At 41.7% G+C, this 22,656-nt stretch overlaps 2 protein-coding genes across 4 annotated transcripts in view; both read left to right on the top strand.

Moving 5' to 3' along the window:
• Positions 1–526: 526 nt before the first annotated feature.
• On the top strand, positions 527–2,546 carry LOC309690304 (mid1-interacting protein 1-B-like). Its single transcript, XM_082507298.1, has 2 exons — positions 527–670; positions 897–2,546. Exon 2 carries the CDS (start codon positions 1,243–1,245, stop codon positions 1,735–1,737), a length of 495 nt encoding a protein of 164 aa, XP_082363424.1. The 5' UTR covers positions 527–670; positions 897–1,242; the 3' UTR covers positions 1,738–2,546.
• A 3,134-nt stretch (positions 2,547–5,680) lies between these two features.
• The window catches only part of LOC309691567 (cyclic AMP receptor-like protein A), a 54,587-nt gene continuing 37,611 nt past the window's right edge, over positions 5,681–22,656 (top strand). The window contains exons 1-8 of one of the 3 annotated variants that reach the window (XM_082509305.1): positions 5,681–5,994; positions 12,564–12,616; positions 14,104–14,158; positions 15,317–15,373; positions 15,476–15,536; positions 18,659–18,746; positions 21,614–21,703; positions 22,201–22,239. In XM_082509305.1, coding sequence (XP_082365431.1) covers positions 5,914–5,994; positions 12,564–12,616; positions 14,104–14,158; positions 15,317–15,373; positions 15,476–15,536; positions 18,659–18,746; positions 21,614–21,703; positions 22,201–22,239 — 524 coding nt within the window. In that variant the 5' untranslated portion in view covers positions 5,681–5,913. The remainder of the gene's footprint in view (positions 5,995–12,563; positions 12,617–14,103; positions 14,159–15,316; positions 15,374–15,475; positions 15,537–18,658; positions 18,747–21,613; positions 21,704–22,200; positions 22,240–22,656) is intronic. The other 2 variants (XM_082509304.1, XM_082509306.1) reach the window with 2 other exon arrangements.

The following is a 22,656-nucleotide window of genomic DNA, read 5'->3' as shown; positions in this document are numbered from 1 at the left end:
ACTGCCCCCTCTTTCTTAAAGCATTAATTGTGTAATGACTGTTTGCACTTGACACACCCCAACGTTGAAACACCCAGCTTTATAAAGTATTTAACACAGGCTACACCCCCTCCACCTGCAACAGTAAACACTTATACTAACGTTTAATACAGATAAAGAACCACTGAATACTTCTATTATACTGCTGCTTATAATTTGCTGATGTCACTGCTGTAGACTTGCTGCCTGTGCTTTTTTACTCCAGATCATGAACCCAGTAACTCTACATTAGTACCAGTTCTACCGGAGTGTCTTTCACATACAGAAAACAGGCACTACGTGGTCGAGCTCTCAAGGATTCCAATAACTACACTATAAATATACATCGTTGAAAGGACTTCTTCCACGTGTTGCTTCTGTGCTCTTTGCACGACTACCGTCTCCTCATTGGTCAAACTCGGACTTGTCCCGCCTCCGGGTCATGATTGGTTTGCCTGGAAACCAAAGTGATGGGCTGATGGCTTGGATAATGAATATTCATAATACCGGTCCGCACGCTACAGCCTCACCCTACGTGCCTCAGCTGTGTGCTTCATCGGAACAGAATGTGGGATGTGGTGATGTAATCTCAGCGACTTTTTTACCGGAAGACAGCGGTACACTGTAGGTTTACAGGACGGCACGTTGCACAGTAAGTGAAGTTTGGGATGAAATTGTTACGCGTAAATACGCACCGTGAAACATCGCGTGTATTGGGCTTTAATTGACGTCTGAACTCGATTTTGAGCTTTTTCTCGAGCTTTGCATCGGTGTTTGAGGTTTACTGTGGAATGTGTTCTAGTCTACCTGTCAACATAAAGCCACGCCTTTTCTAGAGAAAGCGCCAAACCTCTGTTCTCTGCTCTGTGCCATTTCAGGTCATTTGGGTCCGATTACTCTTGGTAGAACTCGACAAACAGGTTGTGGCACCGCCTTGAAACTACCTGTGTGTATATATCCCAGCGCTTTCGACGCGTTTCAGAACGATCGAGAAGAGCAAGCAACTGAGCGATAAAGCTCAAGAACCGAGCACGACTACCAGAGCAAGTCGCATGATTGCTTGAGGGCAGCCAATCTTCGCTGGAGCATTAACAGAAAAGCAGCCTCTGCGTAAAGCCGATCAGCGCGGTATTACAGCTGGGCACACACAGAAGAGAGGAAAGCGAGACAAGACATTCGGATCATTGCTTTCACGTTTGGAGGAAAAAAACAACTACCGCCAAGATGATGATGATGCAGCTGCAAGAAACCACAACTCAGAAAAACTCCCTCTTCAACGCCATGAACAGCTTCATCGGGGCCGTAAAGAACATGGACCAGACCATCCTGTTACCCAGCCTGCTGCGGGATGTCCCGCTGGATGAGGACAGCCAGATGAGCTCTCTGAAATCAGAGGAGGACGAGGGGGACATGTACAGCTACTACCAGCTGCTTAAATCTATCCGCGGGGAGATCGAGTGGGGAGTCAGGCACGGCACCTCCGACGAGACGCGCAAAGAGAGCATGAAAGTCACTCGCTCTCACTCCTCGATGTCGATGTCCTCCCTCTCTTCAGCCTCATCCGAGGAGGAAGACGAGATTGAAGACGAGAATCTGCAGAGCCAGTTCCAGTACCATCTCACCGGGCTGCAAATGGTGCTGTCCAAGCTCACTGACCAGGCTAACTCTCTCACCAAGCGCTACAAGAAGGAGCTTGGCATCGGAGGTTGGGGCCAGTAGAGCCCACATAAACTCTGACGCACAGACTCTTTTCGTTAACTGAATGACAAAAGTGTCTTCTTTGAATAGGCCTTCATGCTGCTGCTGCTGTTACTACTGATGAAATTCATGGACAAACATTTGAATGGTAGAAAAGAAAGCAGCTATTTTTATCTACAGGCCTAAATGGTGTTGGTCTACTTTGTGGTCTTGACTGTAGATGTGTTGATCTTGGAGAAAGCATTTGCGTGCTCATCACACTTGACTATATTTTTGCACTCCAAAGTGTCACACGCAGAATGCTTTCAGTTCAAGTGATCCACAGATGAAACGTATTTAAGCCTTTTATTTAATGTGTAATTTATTACCTCACTCTGTATGTTTAAGAGCCAGATGTTATTTCAAAGTTGGAGAAGAAGTGGTCTGTTGGATCTTAGACTGTTCTTCTGAACCACCTCACTGACAGGGATACTGACAAAAGACTTAGCGTCCTATCTGTGACACTGATGATGTTAGTGTGTTCAGATGAACTGTATGTATTGACTGTTGTTTTAGTCTAATGTGTCTCATGTAAAGTTCTTTGGAAGGAGGCAGATGCTTATTGTAGCTGCCCATGATCGCCTCATGTCCTAAATGGTCAATGAACTGGAAACGATGGATAATTCTTCTGGATGGAGAATAATGAGGTTTTCCATGAGATACATTAGTTATTGTAATTTTACCCTGTTATGTCCATCTGTCAGTTTAAGCCGATGCTTTTGTATGCACCTTATGCCCCATTTTTGTACTTGGTAATATTTGTCTTTAAAATAAACTTTTATAGAAACTTATTGCACTTGTTGTGTTTTGTTTTTTCTTTTTGTAAAATCACTGCAGTTTTACATTTTAGATAAAAAGTGGGAGATTATTATAGCGTATTATTTTGTTTTGTCTCCCTCCCCTCACTCCCAACCTTTGTGGCAGATGGTCACCCTGCCTTGAGCCTGGTTCTGCTCTCAGTTTCTTCCTGTTAAAAGGGAGTTTTTCCTTCCCACTATCGCCAGGCACTTGCTGATTGTGTGATTGTTGTGGTTTCTCTATATTATTGTAGAGTCTTTACCTTACAATCTAAAGTTCCTTGAGTTGACTTTTGTGAACAGATACTATACAAATTGAATAACTATTGAGTAAAGACGGCAAAAAATGGAGTTATTTCTTGATTTTTACTTGGGATTTGCTTTAAAGCTAAACACCTAACACAACTGATCTTTCCTCTTTTGATCACAATGAAAGCCTGTAGGCTATTCTTAAACATTCAGAGTGTTGGTAATGTTAAGAGTTGCCACAAATTATGCATTATAAACTTGAACCATCTTTTTAAAATAATATGCAACATGAACATGTATCCAGAGATGGAAAGAGCCAGGTTATACATTACAAAAGAGAGAGAACGGAAACATCCAGACTTCCTGGTTGCATTCAGCTTCAATCCTTGACTTTTAAAAACGACTGGTTATCTCACAGTGATGATGGTTGTGTAAAGTCATTGTTCTGAGCTCTTATCAGCTGGTGACAGATAAAGTATGAGTTTTGTTAGAGTTATTTTATCATAACACCCAAATATTTTGTTGCTCAACTGCACTTTTGTTTTGTTTCTTTTTCTTTTTTGATCATTTGTGTTGTTGTTGGGGGAAAAAAAATAGGTTATGACGCTGTAGCATTGTCTGCATTTTCTAAAGACAATCTCTGGGGAAAGGTAGATCTCAAAACCAGCAAGGGAATTAGTTGATCTTTTTGTATTTGCAGTCAATAGAGTGCCAACATATGCAGCCTGACCCAACAATACTGCAGTTTTGTCCGTGCTATGATAACCTCTCAGGTTAAAAACCAAAAGATTCACAGAAAGGCATTCTGACCTTCAGATTTACCACAATTGCATTCAGCCATTTGGAATTTAAAAACATGTTATAGAGTAGAAGTAGAAGGAATGCTACCTGCCAGTTAAGTTTCGAGTGACAACACCTTAACCCAACTGGGCTCTGTGTGATAAAAGGCTGATAATATTACATGTATTTGAATGCGTCGAAAAAGACTTGTTACTTCCTTTTCTTAAAATCTCATTGTTTCCTCTGGATATTTCCAACTGACTAAGTGTATGACACAGAAAGAAAATATGTAAAATATTTGAAATTACATTGTTCAATCAGCATTTTCCTGCAGTCTGGGAATACCTGTGGCAGTTTAGGTGTGCTCTGTAACTACTTTCATCAAACTAACATTTTACAGTATGTAAGCATTTTGGAATGCATGAAAAGGAGTGCCAAGTCTGTTGTGAATATACACATGTGTTACACATGTGTTACACACTAATGTAACACCCAGAAAACACCCAGAAAACAGATTTCCTTCACTGAGGTAGTGACAACCTCAAAGACCAGCAGGTACAGCTGGAGTTCCAGTGTAACAATAGGGCAACAAAGATGCACACACCCACTTTCCACTTTGATTCTCTGTTTCATTCACACTTGTGTAGAACTGCAGAAAACAAAAAGCCACAATCATCAGCAAATAAGGCAATTTGAAAGGAAAGGTGACATTTGAGGAATGAAGCGCACTTAATACATTCATCTCTGTGATGCAGCCAAGCTCTCTACAGCTAACTGAAATAAAGATTTTTTTTTTTACTTTTATTTAACTTGTATATTTAATTATACCCAATGCAATGCATGAACAAAATCTACAATAACTAATAGAAAGCTACTAATGGCTACTACACTGGGTATCTCTGCCTGTTTGATATGGCAGATGCTCTTCCTGATGCAGTCCCAAAAGGAAAAATTGCTCCTACGAATGAACTGGGAATCATTAGGTTGTTAAGTGAATGTGTAAACCACTCCAATATTGAGACACAAAACATGGAATGAAGTGAAAACATTGCTTAATTTTCTCTTGCCTGTCTTGTTTCAGAGAAACATAAAATTTACACATCCTTTAAAATGCATATAAATAGAGCCTAGTCCACAAAAATAAAAAAAATCTCCAAACATACACAAATTGAAAATACATCTCAGAGGTTTTGCACAAAATCTAAACCCTGCCCATGCGAAGGACAAAGGTAACATGCTTTGCTACATTTATCAGTAGTCTAAATGAGCTGGCAGTTTGTAAAAACATCCGCTGAGATAGTACAATCTTATCTTAATCTCAACCTTAAAATGGCTACCAGAAACGACCAGAAAGGCTTTTGTTGTCAGTCACCAGACAGTAATGCTGCAACATGCTTTAATGGAATCACAAGGTTATGTTTTGTGGGTTGTGCTTGTTTATGTTTGTTTAATTATTTGTGCCCATAATCACGTTAGACATGGGGGACTTTGCGACCTCTTAGTTGCATACTAAAGGTTAACTGGTATGAGATATCTTGCTTAAATAAACATAAGAATGCAAAACTTTGTTCATGTGAACATTCACTAGCTTACTCAGCGTAAAGGTTCTTTTAATTTTGGGGAGATGTTATGCTATAATAAAAACAATCTTGTTATTTCATCATATTTTTATGGCCATATAAACCTTACACATTTCACCATAACACATCAGGACAGGTAATGTTTCTGCTTTATTGTCCCTTTGTTAAACTGGAGAACAGAGGTATGGTATTGTATATTTATTTTGAACATATTGAAATAGTGCAACAACAACAGAGAAAAGAGAGACACAAAAACTGAGCAAAACAAAACGAAAACAAAACAATAATACTTATAAATAGCTTGCATGTTCAAAAGGGAGTAGGAGGAAGCATAAGCTCATTTAATCCCACCCCTTTCCAGTATTTGATAACTAATCGTCAACACTTTTTCTTTCTGTTTATGCCCCATCCATCATAAATTCTTCCTTTGTTGAATGTATTTGCATTTATAACCCCACTAACACACCAAAAGATATACAAATTTACAGATATATACATATATAAACATACATAATAGTGGGTCAGAACACCTGATCAAAACCTTACCTCATCACTGTACTTTTCAAAAACCATATTTTTGTATGGCTTTCAGAAACATGGGCTACAAAACGTCTGCACTCGATTTTTTCGCAAACAGTGTCTATCAGTTTTGTCCCCTTGCGCACACGGTAGAAACAGGAAGTTAATGGAAAGCTACAGCAAAATAAAAACAAATCGAAGCGAAATTGGCTGAAAATCGCTGCGAATCAAATATGGCCAGTCCAGATCCAAAGTCAATAAGTAACGATTCACGCTGCATATTTTTTAACACTCATTCAGGAGACTATCAATGCGTAAGTAGTTGACGTCAGTTAAACTTCAGCTTTTGGCTAATTAGCTAGTTAGCCGCGAAACGTTTTACCGTTTTTCTCTTCTGGGGGACTCTGCTGATTAAAAGAGAGTAAAAGAAATGTCCCATCCTGTTTTTAGTTAATGATTAGTTGATAAACAAAGACCTAACCCCTGCTTGGTTCCTGCTGCTAAGCTTTGGCACTTCACCCGATTTCATAGGCGTCTCCCATGCTAGCTGCGGCTAATCAACGTTAACGTCATTTCAGAAACCTACTGTGAGGTCCACTGGCTCATTAAACGATAACTGCACTCACCCACACTTAACCAGCCTTACACTGAAACACTACTGTCAATACGTATTGTTAACATATCTTAGTTTATATCTAAGCCGTAGGCTTGGAAAGAGTACGTTCATATGTTTGTCTATATAAAAATGATACGTGAGCCAATTTAGTAATTTTAGATGTTAATTAGAATTTAAATTCATTCAACTCAATTAAATGAATGAATGAATATTCTTTATTGTCATTGTCACAGGTACAATGAAATTGAAAGATGTCGCTGGTCAGTGCAACATCACAAAAGATAAATACTTAAAAACTATAATTAAATACTTAAAAACTATAATGATAGGATATAAAAGATAGAAATACATATAAAATACAGTATTCTCATACCGTAGATACACCCAAGCAATCCAGGCCTAAGGCCCCATACAGACACTCAACATACGACCTAGTTGATATATCACTCAAACAATCAATCACTCAATCAATTTGTTAGCGCATCCAACAAAACATGTCTGAAAGCATTCCAACATCAAGGGCACAAATGACAACAGGGGCAATGAAAGTCATCTACTTTTAGTAGCATTGAGACATGATATTGCAATTGGGTAGAAACTGTGTTTGAGTCTGTTAGTCCTTGTGTATGTTGTTCTATACCGTTTACCTGAAGGCAGCAGTTCGAACATGGAGTGTCCAGGGTGTGAGGTGTCCTTTATGATGTTATGGGCTCTTTTGAGGCAGCGGGAACTGTGTAGGTCTTTCAGTTTGAGGAGAGGGCAGCCGATTGTCCTTTGGGCAGCGTTGATTACTCCCTGGAGTGCTTTCCTCTGAGCCACTGTGCAGCTAGCGTACCATATGCCTATGCAGTACGTTAGTATGCTTTCGATGGAGGCTCTGTAGAAAGACACCAGCAGTCTCTGTGTGATGTTGTTCTTCCTAAGCACTCTCAGAAAGTACAGTCTCTGTTGTGTCTTTTTCAGTAGCTCAGAGGTATTCACACTCCAGGATAGGTTTCCCTCTATGCTGACTCCCAAGAAGCGGAAGTCTGCCACCCTCTCCACACAGTCGTCGCTGATGATTAGTGGTTGGATTTCTGTCTTGTGTCTTCTGTAGTCAATTATGAGTTCTTTGGTCTTTTTCGTGTTTAGGAGAAGGTTGTTATCCTTGCACCATGAAGACAGCCGCTCCACCTCATCTCTGTAGGCAGACTCATCTCCCCCAGATATGAGCCCCACCACAGTAGTGTCATCTGCGAACTTTACAATGGCGTTGCTCTGGTGGGCGGGGGTGCAGTCGTGTGTATAAAGCGAGTAGAGCAGTGGACTAAGCACGCAGCCCTGTGGCGACCCAGTGCTTAGATTTAGGGCTGGAGATGTGTAACATCCCACTCTCACTCTCTGTCTGCGGTCGGTGAGGAAGCTATTGATCCACTTACAGGTGCTGTGAGGAAGCCCTAGGTCTTTTAGCTTGGCGTCCAGTTTGTATGGAAGAATGGTGTTAAATGCCGAGCTATAATCCACAAAGAGCATACGCACATAGCTTCCTTGCCTCTCCAGATGTGTTAATGCTACATTGAGTGCTGTTGCTATGGCGTCCTCTGTCGATCGGTTTGCTCTGTAGGCAAACTGGTGTGGGTCAAGGCTGCTGGGTAGGGCTGCTGTAATGTGGTAACGCACAAGTTTCTCAAAGCACTTCATCACCACCGGGGTTAGTGCCACTGGTCTATAGTCATTTAGGCTAGAGATATGAGATTTCTTGGGCAAGGGTATTATGGTGGAATGTTCTTTTTTAAATGAGTGCCACCACTCATAGATTTCTGAGGAAGCGCTGGATCGTTCGTGGAGAACCATTTAGGCCTAAATGATGTGTGCTATCATTGGGCTGCTTGTTTACTAAAACAAAGTTTGTTTACTTTACCAAAACTAGAAAAAGTCAATTTTGAAAAATATTCATTAAATAATCCTGACCACCAAGTTAATGTAAGTAAAAGATAGTCATCATTATGCTGAATACTCATTCAAATTCAATGCAAATTCAGACAAGGCTTAATTTATATTAATGTAAGCAACTTTTCAAATTGTCACACCTTTTATTCTTTCTTTCAGATTTTCACAATGTATACACAAGTCTTTGTTCAAATACATTTTATAATTCAAACTATAAAGAGGCAATAGATTAAACGCTTTTGAGATTTGAGATAAACTATTGTTATTAATTAAAATAATATAACAAGGTTTAAATATACTGAATTTTTAACATTTATTTGCAGTGAGTTTTTTTTAATTTTTTTTATTTATGGTAGTGCTAGACCTAGAATTAGCGCTTTCTGAGGAAAGAATGCCAGCTAAATGGAGTTACCTAAACAAAGGAAGGAAACTGAAAATAATTTGTCTTGTTTTGGTTATTTTTGTAACGGAGTTGCATTGATTAGAGCGACAGTCTCGATCTGATCAGGACAGAAACACAAAAGACTGACTGACCTTTGTTTTACCCGTGGTGTTCGCACATGATCCGATCATATCACATTCTGTTTGTTGTGTCATATCACTGTTTATTCTCTTCCTTTTAAACGCTAAATAGGTTTTGGTGGCGGGGTTGCACATGGGGTCATGCATAATTACTGTTCTTTAAAATAGGTTGGTGTCAAATAAAATTGTTTAACAATTATAAGAGACATGTATGAAGAAATGAAAGCCACATAAAAATTGTATTTATAACTAATTTTACCTCTTGACATGCAGTTTGGGCATCAAGAAATTGGGACAAGACAACAGGTCATTTTTGGGGTTCTCAAGAGCTATTTTGTATTTTAAATAATATTTTGGAACCACTTTATAAAGCTAACTTTACATTTTGTTGGAGAGCAAGAGTAGTTTACACAGAAAATGCGTGTTTTAGTATTTTGTGCATGGAATATTTTCAAGTTCCTGGGTGGGACCAGAAGTGTCCTTGTAGAATGGCTCAGTAGCTTTTACTCCACAATATTAATTTATTAGCAGCAGCTGTTTATCCTCCTATAAATGAAACTACTCAGTCTGTTTGAAGCAGTTAATGTTTGTACAACATGAAGGTAGTGCTAACATGTTAATACATCAGTAGTAATTATGCAGTGATAGAATAATGTAACAGAGTTTTATGCAGATATTGGCAGCATATCTGCGGTCTGTTTTCCAGTTTTATATTCTGAATATCTGATTGTTATTCATTGCCCTCTCAAAACCCACCACCTCTTTGAATATTATGGTGTTTGTATAGTGTCAAAATGTGTCAGAGAGTTGTGGGTTTTTTTTTTTTTTTTTACTATGGCAACAGCAGTTGCTTCAGGAAGAACAGTCTCTTCCTCAGCAGGGGGTTGGCAAAGGGCATCATCTGTCTGAACTGCTGAATCTCCTCTGCCTGCCACCAGTCCTTTGAAGCTAATTAAGAATACTGCTGGTGTTTAACCTCCTCAAATTTCCCCATATCACTTCACATCTTTGTTCCTGTTGCTGGCCCTCTGTTCTTTGCGTAATCTGGATTGAAAGTCTGATGGTAGGCTACCGGTACATAGAAACTGCTCCTCTTATCTCTAATCCAAGGCCAAACCCTGCACTCTGGCGGCTCAAACTCTGTGTCATTCCTCTGCTGCTTTGGGGCTGTAGTGGTGTTGAACTGCCTTATGACATAGACAGAAAGCGCAACTGTTAAAACAGCATCGATCAGCCCTGTGCTAATATTTACAACAAAAAAAAGAGACACAGAGACATGGCAAACAATCACCTTAAACCCAAAGCGGCTTGAGGGTTCAATCAGCACCTCTCTGCAAATTCAAGTGCCAAACCTGGATACTATAAGGCACTAGACATACAGGTGGTATGGAGTGTGCACTCTTTAAAAGGTCATTGATAAATAAATTTATCAGGCGTAGCTTTCTGCCTAAACCAAAGTTGACATGAGCTTGGGAGATTAGATTGGAAAGACAAAATCAGTACTTTTTCTGGTACACTAAATTTGCTTGTGTGAGAAGGTGTGGGTCTCGTGTGCCAGCAGTATCAGGCTGCAGGTTATCATCAGTTCTTGCAGCAGCTCAGCTGCGCTTGATAAAGTGTGCTGCAGTAGGGCTGTCTTGTGCGGCGCCCAGATCAGTAATGATGCAAAGGTAACTGCAATTTCCGGGGAAATAGCTGACTAACCCACATACAGATGTTCCTCAGTGAAGAAGGTAGCTATCTGAGTTTTTGGACAGTTTTTATTCATCGATTTCGTACTTTATCCTCTCATTATTAAAGATTGTGGGAAAGATGTTAATGCACATGTTTTTGTTGGCTTAGCAACACCTTGACAATGAGCCTTTCAGTTTGTGGAAATGTTTTGTTTTCAGACACATTGGAGGGTTTTCAAGCATGAGCGGCCCATTTGAGGTCATGTGAAATCAGATTTAATTTTAATTCTTTAATTAGGCTATTGCAATTTGATTTTGATTTTTGTTTTTTGTGAGCCATTCATAGGTGGACTTGCTTGTGTGTTTTATGCTTCATTGTCCTGCTGCATAACTTAAGTGCACTTGACCTTCAGGGCCAGACATTCTCCTTCAGGATTTTATGGTAGAGAGCAGAAGTTGTAATTACATCAACATCTGAAGCAGCAAAGCAGCCCCTGACCATCACACGGCCACCACCTGGCATGATTGTTACTTGTGTTGTATTTTGAGATCTTTTAGCCTATTTCACTTAGTTAGATAGATTATATTTAACTGATTTGTCAATTGAGCAGGTCTAGCAGTAATCAAGTCTGGTTGCGGCTTTTTGAAAATAAACAGCCTTTTTCCTCAATAATTCAAGTCATCATTTAATACCAGATCAAGATAAGTGGAAGGAGACATATGGCAACAAATATACACCGACCCTCTGAATGGATTCTGCTACATTGGATGCTTTGCAAAGAATTTGGTGGATTTAACACAGTGTGTGGTTGATTACCTTTAGAGCTGAAATCTTTAAGTATTTAACTGATGGGTTCATCAATTAAAAAATATAATTAGCAATACAGTATAGTTTATACACAATCAAATAAGAAAATTAATAAATACTTTCTTGTTCCAGCTGCTTAATTGTGAGGATTTGTTGGGGGTTTTTTCTGACTCAGCCCCCGTGTCTAACCCTTCATTACATAGTCAAAGTAAACAGCCATATATGTTAAAATAAGGCTGTTTTCACTGAAGGTTCGTTACTTTGTCAGTTTTTAGTAGGAATGAGACTCAGAGGTAAAACTCACAACTATGATATGAGGAGAAAAATAAAAAATAAAAAAATGGAATTATGAGCTTTTGTACCCTGAGTGTTGTTAACATTCCTGCAGTACTACATTGGAAGTCCTTCACATGAAACGAAGACAACAGGAAGGCCACACAGACAAAAAAGAATGTTTGAAAAATATGCCTTTAAATAAATGAAATCTTTCCTATCTTAAAACCTTTGAAAGTCTTAACTTCTAAGTTATGCATTAAAGGAAGACTTAATTTTTTGCAGTAAATTTCCATCTTTTTTTGAAAGGGCTGGATATGACGCAGCATTTGTTTTTTGCGGAAGTGATTATCAGACTGATCGAAGGAGCTCCTTGTTATTGTTGATGTGTCCCTTCCGAGAACACACGTGTTGGATGTGTGCAAAGGGCCAGTGCAGCGATGTTGCATGTTGGATTGTGCGGACATGCCGTTGTCTGTTTTGTATGCAAGGCTTCTGCTGCTGGCTCGTTCATCTACCCAGACTGACAGGACTGACTCACATATAATTCATTCTCATCATTCTTTCGCTTTCTGAGATCAGTTTCAGGTTGCACGCAGCTTTTAGCAGAAAATGTAGAGTGTCAGGTTCTAGCTGTGTCTGTGTTTCATTTCCCAAAGCTTCCTCAGAAACCCTTTCTTTATAGTGCATTAAAATAGGTTCATGGACACTGTAGATGTGTCAGGTGCCTCCAGTTTTGATGCCCAGGTTGCCATAAGTGTATGCAAATCCTGTTCTTTTTTTTTAAGCTTGCATGTTTGCATTTATGTACACAAACACAGAGAACACATGCTAGAACAAATGGCAGACGTGTAGCCTGAGCTTATCAGGCACAGCGTTTGTACATCTGATGCTGTACGTGCTTCTAGTGCTTTCCAGTGCTTCCAGTAGATCATACAGAGTACACTACAAGGAGTACGCATAAGTCAGCTGAAGATGTTTATATGATTTATGATTTATATATTTTTATGATTAGTGCACGTGACCTGGACACTAATAAGATTCATTTTTTTTGTTTTGCAGGGGGTGATTTTAACAGTAAAGCGAGCCACAGGAACCTTCTCGTTAGTAGGATGGTGAATATATTTTGACTTATATCTTCCTCAAATTATTCTTTGTGTTCAGGGGTTAATTTTTTCTACATTGCTAAGTATTTAAGATATACAGACTGAGTGATGTGAGAATTTTGAAGACCGTTACCAATATTGGTGTTTGGCAATATAAAAAAGAAATTTGATTTTATTTTTCTCTTTCAGACACAAAAAAAATATTTCTTATGTGTCGTTTATTTACTTGTTTACACCCTGCCTGATTTGCATGGATCAACTGGTAGCTTTGTTTTTGGTGTTCCAAAGGTGTGACAAGGAAGTTGCAGACTGCCCTCTGATGGATAAATTATGCAATGTCAATACTCAAAACATGGTTGAAGGGTGTTTCTCAAATTAAGGATGACAAAAGGATGATGTATGCATCGCATTTGCACTGCTCACACTGATCTAAAATTTGTGCTTTTAACCAGAGCCACAGAGTTGAAGGAGGACTTGATGACTTGATGAAAATTGAAAACAAAAAAGAAAAAGAAAACAAAACAGGCAACACATGGGGCAGATTCCATAACACGAGGGATGACTGCAGTATTTTGAGCTACTTTGACAATGAAAATGAAATTGCAGTGCTTGTGTTCTCAGACTTAGCAAACTTGTAGATCAAACCCAAAAATCACCCTTCTGCATCCTGTTTGCTTGACATTTCTTTAAGAGTATTACTTACTCATCCATGAATAGATAAATTAAGGTAATCAAGTGGCCATCAGTGCATTATGTAGTACAGTCAGTGATATTTTCCAACACAGTATGTAGGTGTTAGTGGTATTTGATGTTGGTGATAATTTGCTTAATAGGTCACTGGCCTTTCCACAGTATTACATATTTGGCTAAGCTGCTAATTAGAATTAGTCATATAACATTTATAGAATATAATTAAGAGTGCTTGATGATGTGGGTTGTGTTGGGGTGGATGACATTATAACAGCAAAAAATTCAGTCACCTTTTATAGGAATAATACCAATAATGAACACTGTCCATGTAAAGCTTCCAGTGAGCCTTGAGGTTGCTTATGTAGGTAGAAAAAAAATAGTTGAAAATAGTAATGAAACTAAATAATTTATATCAAAATTTTCTGAACCCCCAGGCTGGTAGCATTAAGAGTTTAAGTGGACAATTATTTTAGTTAGCAGTTCATATATTGGACTCTAGCATTGATACTGCTTTGACTTTACAACATTTAACCCAGGTGGTCCTTTGTTGACACGGATTAGGCCCGCCACACGACTCTAAGCAAGCCGTAGCGGTTTAGTTTTTATTAATTTCAGCCTAAACAAGCTTTCATGCTTAGTGATCTTACTACAAGCTAAACAGTATTAGCAGTTAAGAGTACAAGAGAGCCCGCAGGGTTACGTGCTAGAGTTGTGATGATGTATAGAGCAGTAATTGGTCTGTAATGCTCAAACCGGTGCCCTTGTAATTAGCCAATCTCACTGATGTTTTTCTTCTCTCTCCTCAGCGTTTTCATGCTGTTTGTAATCTGGCTGCTTCGCAGGTATCACTCTTTGGCGCAGGTAAATTTGTACCTACGGTGTTCAGTATGTGTTTGACACTTCTTTTCCTGTTTGCTTCATTGCCAGCAGAAAGATGTTTAATTAGCCATGGCAAATCTTGGCATAATTGAATCCAATTAAAATGCACCAGATTAATGAAATGTGGAGTTAATTGACTTAATGGTCATTCTGCGATAGTGGTTGCCGTCTTGGGTTTTTTTTTTCTTTATTTGTTTTTTCTCTCTCCAAATGAAGAAGTTTAAATATATATAAAAAATGTTGGCTAGCTTTTTCTCCACTTTTTCATTCGTCGAGTCAAAGGGAGTTTTTCTGCAGTATGCTGCTCTTTCTGTTTTGTGTTTTTGAGACCATGTGGAATTTTTTGTGTTTTTTAAAGCCGGTCCAGCAGGAATGTCAGGTTTCGAAGCAGTGCATATTATCCTCTTAATCTGAAGTAAATGACAGCTTAGTGTTGGGCTCTGATGGATCCTATTACCTCTGGAGCAGGTTGCAGGGAGTGACCTCACATCCCTAATGCTCTTCCTCCTCCTCTTCCTCATCCTCCTCCTCTGCTCTTATGCCACATAAACCTTCTCCTTTAGTCCATCCACTTTCAAAGGTTATCTGTCAGTCAATAGTCTTTAGTGCTCTCAAGGCCCTCCTGCGCTCTTTTCCTGTCTCCACCTCTCTCTGTTCACCCCCATCCTCCCCACCCCTCCTGCTCTGTAGCCTTGGCCGGGTCACTGTGGGACGCAAATTGATAAAATACCCTGTGTGTGTGTGTGTGTGTGTGTGTGTGTGTGTGTGTGTGTGTGTGTGTCTTTTTGTGTGCAGCCACTTCCACACTGTGTTACCACCTTTACAGGCAGAATTTAACTAACATCTGGCGAGCACAACCTTCCCTCCGGAAATTCTGCAGCGTACAGATTATTGATTCATTTCATATAAAATACAATGATTTTGCTCTAAAGCGAGTGGAAATACGGAGACTCTCTCGTATCTGATATTTTCACTGAGTTGTCACCAGGGATCCCAGTCTGTCAGTTACATCAGTGATCATTCGAACAATAATTTGCCCCTTCTCTCTAAGTGAATATAAATACGCAGTCTTTTTTTTCCACCTTGGATGTTATCTTAGAGAATAATCCTTTGTCTTTTTTTTTAATTTCCACTGTACAGAAGATGATTCTTAGCCTGACTGTAGCCGCCGCCTTTGACAGCGTAGCATATGTCATGGTGAGTTACTCTTGTGTCTTCCACTAAACACACACGCAGTCTTTTTTTGTTTTCAGCGGTTGTAAAAATGTAAAACCGTGCTGCTTTTCTTTCTCTGCCCAGGGTGAGTCCCAACCAGATGGATCACTTTGTGATTTCCAAGCCTGGTGGCTAACGTATTTTGGTAAGAACAGTTTAATTGAGTGTTTATTGGTGCAGTTTGCATGACAAGCATGTGTAACAATAGACATCAAGCAAAGACATCAGATAAATATAAGGGGAGTTGTTTGTGCATTCAAGTGAGCTTTCCACTGTTGATCAAATAACTGCTACAACCCTGCTTTTCGGTATTAAAATAGATCCTTAAATCAGAAATATTCATTACTTAGAGATGCTTACTCATATGTTGGTAATCAGTGTGTTTTTTCTCAGTCATAATATGAATGGATATGTGCTTTTGTTGCATTTGGCATTGTGATTGTGGCTATTCTGTTTTATGCTATGGATTTAAAATTAATTCAGGGACTGTGTCATAGATAGCCAGATAACACCATCCCCAGCGCGTCCTACCCTGAGTTCTCCAAAAAAGGCAATGATCATTGTTGCTAACAAAGTGGTTAGGCCGGCTCAGCTTTTACAAGTATTCACACACAAATATGTGCCAAGTATGGGTGTGTAATATTTGCGACTGTGTTTTGTAGTCATTGGCCTGTTGCTACCTTTTTAGTGTACCTCCTTCAAACCAGAGGGCGGCGCATTAAGAAGTGTATGAGGAGACGATTCTCCGCCAATGACAATACAGGACTTCTGATTTCATTTGTGACAACCGGGCACACCTCAAGGTTCTTAGTGTTCATTTGCTTCAGGATTCTCGGGTGTATTTGCTTTGCTTGCATTTGTTGCAATTAGCGTTGATTCGTTTAAAGATTCTTAGTTAGGACTGGCTGTTAATACGACGCTACACCAGGCTCGTTTTATTGGTCTCGCTGGCAGACACTCACCTACACGAACACACACGCGCGCGCAAACACACACTCAGATTGATGCAGGGTAATGGGCGGTGAGTTAGTGCTGCAGGGTTTGTGTGTGTCACCTTGGTTTATCATGAGGATCCTCGCGCTGAGGACAAACGGGCGCACATAAACACCAGCTGAACCGGCACTTTGTTCTGTAGCACAGCGTCGAGTCTGGCGGGAGCCGCAGAGCACAGCTCCGCTTTTAACTCCCACCAATAAAATTTTATGAAATGTGTTTGAAATAGAGGAAGGCGGTATCAGGGGCAGCAGCGGGACAGGAGGTGAAGCCGAGCTGTATGTTGTCCAGCTCGAGAAAACCTTTGGCTGCCTTCTGCTTATGTAAAATGCATTAGCTATTGCAGTGATAGTAATTTATTAAAATAATGACATAAACAGCCATTCTTCTTCTTTCTTGGCAATTGCACAGCAATCCCAAAGGTTCCCTAAATATAAGGGGAGCATGCGTAGTGGAAAATATATTTGTGTAAATGCGAAGCTGTCCTTCTAGACTCTTCCTCGTCTCTGTGTACACCCATTTTCCCGTGCTGCTGACTGTGCCTTCCTTCTCCTTTCTTTATACACTGAACAAAAATATAAACGCAACACCTTTGTTACTGCTCCCATTCCCCATGGGATGGACGTAGAGACCTAAAATTCATTCCAGATACACAATATAACCATCCCTCCCAAACAGTGGTCACAAATCAGTCCAAATGTGTGGTAGTGGGCACATCTGCTATATTGAGATAATCCATCCCACCTCACAGGTGTGCCACATCAGGATGCTGATCTGACATCATGAGTAGTGCACAGGTGTACCTCAGACTGCCCACAACAAAAGGCCACCCTGGAATGTGCAGTTTTGTCTCACAGCAAAATGCCACAGATGCCACAAGCAATGAGGGAGCGTGCAATTGGCATGCTGACAGCAGGAATGTCAACCAGATCTGTCGCCCATGCATTGAATGTTCATTTCTCAACCATAAGCCGTCTCCACAGGCGTTTCAGAGAATATGGCAGCACATCCAACCGGCCTCACAACCGCAGACCTCGTGTAACCACACCAGCCCAGGACCTCCACATCCAGCAGGTTCACCTCCAAGATCGTCTGAGACCAGCCACCCAGACAGCTGCTGGAACAATTGGTTTGCACAACCAAACAATTTCTGCACAAACTGTCAGAAACCGTCTCAGGGACGCTCAACTGCATCCCCGTCGTCCTCATCGGGGTCTTGACCTGACTCCAGCTCGTCGCCGTAACAGACTTGTGTGGGCAAATGCTCACATTCGATGGCGAGCATTCGATGGCAGCTGAGAATGTCCCAGTTCTTGCATGGCCAGCATACTCACCGGACATGTCACCCATTGAGCATGTTCGGGATGTGCTTGACCGGCGAATACGACAGCGTGTACCAGTTCCCACGAATATCCAACGACCTCGCACAGCCATTGAAGTGGAGTGGACCAACATTCCACAGGCCACAATTGACAATCTGATAGACTCCATGCGACGATGTGTTGCACTGCATGAGGCAAATGGTGGTCACACCAGATACTGACCGGTTCTGGCTCCCCAGACCCCCAATAGCGCAAAAAACTGCACATTCCAGGGTGGCCTTTTGTTGTGGGCAGTCTGAGGTACACCTGTGCACTACTCATGATGTCAGATCAGCATCCTGATGTGGCACACCTGTGAGGTGGGATGGATTATCTCAATATAGCAGATGTGCCCACTACCACACATTTGGACTGATTTGTGACCACTGTTTGGGAGGGATGGTTATATTGTGTATCTGGAATGAATTTTAGGTCTCTACGTCCATCCCATGGGGAATGGGAGCAGTAACAAAGGTGTTGCGTTTATATTTTTGTTCAGTGTATCTTCTTTTCATTGTTTTAACACTCGCTGTAGTCCACTCCGCCACCTCCACCCCTGATTACCCTGCCCCTCACTTTACTGCTCTTTTTTTCTCCCTCCCTCTCTAGTCTTATCTCCCTTCTGCTTTTCTACAGTTCATCATTATCTCTCTTTGAGCTCCCACCTCTCATCCATCACCCTAAGCTACAGGTTTCCCTCATATTACTGCTGAATGGGCCTTCATTTATCAAAAAGTGGAACACATGCACACACGCGCACACACACACACACACACACACTCACTCTCTCGCTCTCGCTCTCTTTCATACATAGGTGTATGTTTGGACACACGTTTGCAGGTGCATGCTGTGTGGCAGCGAGCTGTGTTGTAATTTGACCTTGGTGTTTTTCTGTGTGTGTGTGTGTCTGTAGACTGGAGTGCTTTGGCTTGGGTTTGCCTCATCACACTAAACCTCTACCTCAACCTGGTCGGAGAAATAAGCACCAACAGATATGAAATGTAAGTAGGGAACTACTTGAGGATCTTTTTTTATTTTATTTTATTTGTATAACTTCTTTTGATTTATCGTTTGGTTTGTTGTGTCTTTAAATGTCCTTTTTTCTAACCTGCTTCACAAAATGTAAATGTATTCAAATTGTAGTGTTTCAAGAGAGCAACGACAATTCCTCATATTGGAGAGGATGCAATCACTTGTTTATCACTTATCAAAGATGTCACTGATTGTATTTTTTTCTAATCTTGCCAGTTATTAATAATTTGATCAGTTATTTAAATTTAACATAATCCGTTTATCCCTCGTGTGCATGAACAGTTCTTTTTCTTTCTCTCTGTGTCCACATTTGAATGTTTATTTGTGTCTTGTTTTGGGCTCTTCCTCCTTCGCGTGTGTCTTGTATGTCCATATGCATGTTTGGTCTGCCAGAGCATGTGTCTCCCCACAGAGCATTGACAGACCCCTCCTCCTCCTCCTTTTATGTTCCAGCCAGCCGACACTCTAATTGAAAAGGGAGTGAGTGTCAGCCGTTAAGTGCGTTCTAGTGTGTGTGTGTCTGTGTGTGTGTGTGTGGGCGCGCATACCCATCTTCACGCTTTGTGGCTCTATGTCTCTATGTTGCTGTTGCTCAAACTCCCATGAGCACTTTCCATGGCGCAAGTGTGAATTTGCCTGTGTGTGTGTGTGTAATATTTTTGCATTTTTAATGCCTAATGAAAGCTTTGTGAGAGAAATGCACAATCTGAAGGGGGGGAAAAAGACGCAACTATGCGTGCTACGTCAAGCCAAATTGTTAATGGGCGTATCCTGTTGATGTGTCTTGGTGGTCCAGAAAAAAAAGTCCCACCCTTGTGTGCGAGAGGGTGGGCCATTAAGATGTGTACGCCACCCACCACCACCCCCATGGGAATTTTCCTGCATTGATTAGCAATACGCCAGACAATATAATGGTGGTATAACTCAAAAGGTGACGGTTTTATGGGTGCTGGCAAGGGGCAAACTTGGAGGCCAAAATGAGCTTGCTTCAGAGCCTTATCTGCTGCATACCTCTTATAAGTCCCGGGGGAGCAAAGTGGGAGGAGGATATATCTGTATATTTGCGGCTGGTCGCACATGATGTGAAGAGGGGGAAAAACACAGCGCTTTAATAGTAAGAGCGAAGCAAAGACGGCGTGTCAGTGGGGCTCTCGTGTGTTGACTCTGCGGAGAGAAGCTGCATGTGTTTAGGAGGCAGTATGTGGCTTTGCATCCATACACAATTACGTCTCAGCCCCCTAACCCAACCTCCCACCCTCTCGCTCTCGCACTCACATTCACAGGGACGACACAGCGCGATGGTTTATGAATGAACAAACTGCTAGAGGAGATGGAGAATGGAGGCCGGATGATCTAAGAATGATTGAAGTGGATGCAAGAGAGGATAGGAAGTGTGCACACGCGCTCATGTGTGTGTGTTTGTGTGTGTGTGTATGTGTGTGTGAATGTTTATGAGGATTTGAAGTAAGAATTCGCGCAAACCGAATGTGCTGGGCGATAGAAGCTAAAGGGGTGGGGGCGATAGAGGAGTGGTGTGAGGCAGTGAGAAATGAGATTGAGCCTCGAGAGAGATTTCTATATGAGCTCGTGCGTGTGTGTGTCTGCACACGTGTGGGTGTGTATGCAGGTGTGTGAAATGCAGCACGCATAGCAGTCCTGCTGTGTCTCATTAAGCCCATGTTGAGCGCAGCTCCGGACCTCGTCATCTCCCTCTCAAAGCATTGCAAGTGTGTGATGCGTGTGTTGCAGCGTGCATGCTGGTGCATGTGTGTTTGGGAGGGGGTGGGGAGTGAGGGCTCTGTGAGCTCTCAGCATTGATTTCCTGACAAGCCCCCCCACATATGCACCAGTTGTCATGCCATACACTGGCAGCACCGATTTCACCGTTTGTATCCTCCCGCCTTGTCTTTCTTTGTTTTGTTGTTTTCTTTCTGGCCTCTTGCTTGCTTGTTTTCATCTTTCTCACACACTTCCTTCTCATGTTCGATCTAAAGACAAACTCTGTCTGGATCCATATATTTACTATGTCTCTCTCCCGCCTACTTTTCTGTTCTATTTAAACCAGCAGCCTTTCCTTTCTTCCTGCTCCTCCCACACACTCAGGGCTGTCCATCAGCAAGAGGGTCGGGGAGAGGGGAGCGTACAGTGCGCCCCAGTGAAATAGAGTGATAAAGTGTGTGTGTGTGGGTGTGTGTGTCACACAACTGGAGTGGGATTGAGCGTGTGTCAGCTGTGTCACCACTGCTCGATTGACTGTACTCGGAACAAGTCAGGGCAGGACTTCCACTCTATTGACCAGGCGACGCTGTACGCTCTATGAAGTATCGACTCCCACACAGACGCCGAAGACACTGGCGCACACACCTCGTCTGGCACACACACGCTCAAAAGGCCGTCACCGTCACTGTTATCATTTTTCATCGATAGCCTGTATGAGGCTCTCCAGCCTCCTTAACCTCCTCCCTTTGAAAGCAGACTGTTTTTATAGTGCACAAACATATTTTAGGTACACAGTTACACTTAAATTGTCCATCCACTAGGATCCCCTTGAGTGAGAATCTGCATCCTGCTTGTGGTTTTGATGCAGGGATTTCCACTGAAAATCATCTTTTCCCCAACAGTTAAGCTAATTATGGTTTATATTACCATGAGTAATTGGCTGTCTGGCTGGTATAGACATTCGTCTGGACCTGAAAAATGACCCTAGTGTGAGTGCCAACAAAGGGATGAAGTGAAGAAGAAAAGAATTGATTTATTTATAAGCTTTTTTTTTTCCAGGGAAAAACCTGCCGAACCCTCTGTGCTCATAATGAAATAAATGTGTTCCTTTTATCAGGTTTTACCATCTGATGGCGTGGGGGGTACCTTTGGTCATGGCCTCGCTGCCGCTGTTCAAGGGTTACTATGGCCCTGCAGGAGCCTGGTGGTGAGTACGCCCCAGCTAGAGTGTAGTTTTTGTGTTTTGTCAGCTAGTGACCGTGTATTTTCCATTAAATGTCTTTTCTTTCAAGGGAGGCCACAGCACTGGCCTCATTCCAACTCTAGATTTGCTTCAACCATTATAGGAGTTTATGTGCTTAAAATTGGCAATTATCAGCACATCTGATCACAGTGCAACACCTCCTCGTGCTCTCCGGTTCTTGTGGTAAATGGGAAAGGCATTATTTGTTTGGAGGGTTGTTAAAGGGGGTGAGGAAAAGTGGAAGAGGCCAAGGAGAGGAGGCGGTGGAATGAGAATTGGGACAGAGCCTTAATCTCCGGGCTCGGCTCTCTCTTTCCACTCTCGGCTTATTAATAGCTACAGCTGCACAGCTTCTCCCCTCTGCAGTCACACAAGTCTCTCTTCCGCTCACGCTCTCCCTTTTCCTTTGTAACCCCCTCATCGCTCTCTCTCTCTCTCTCTCTCTCTCTCTCTTCCCCCAGCTGGATCACAGACGATCACGTAGCCTGGAGATTTGGGATGTAAGTAGACCCTTTCAGCACCGCCATCAAAGCTTCCCCCACTGGGGGAGATGGGGAGGAGGAGGGAGGAGAAGGGCTGTCTCTGCGGGGAAATGTGAAGGGTTGCATGTCAGGGGAGCCTGCAGGGTTTTTTCCCCCCTTGGTGCAAGGCCAAGAAGTAAGTGTGTGTGTGTGTGTGTGTGTGTGTGTGTGTGTGTGTGGATGTTCCTGTGTCTGCCTCTGCCTTGTCAGATTTAGGGGAGTTGCTACACTGTGTATTTAAGTGTTTAGGACGGCTATGAAGGATTATGCCTGTCTACTGCTTTCTGCAACTGGCCCTAAGTCTGCAAGGGCTCTGCCAATCTGCCGGTGCAGACACGTAAACACACACACACATACACACAACAACACTTTGCTATGAGCCAAGGTAATCGCGTT

This window comes from Aulonocara stuartgranti, assembly GCF_965226115.1.
Source record: "Aulonocara stuartgranti genome assembly, chromosome: 16".
Lineage (NCBI taxonomy): Eukaryota > Metazoa > Chordata > Actinopteri > Cichliformes > Cichlidae > Aulonocara > Aulonocara stuartgranti.
Note: the sequence above shows the minus strand (reverse complement) of the source record. Positions and strands in the feature narration are given on the sequence as shown.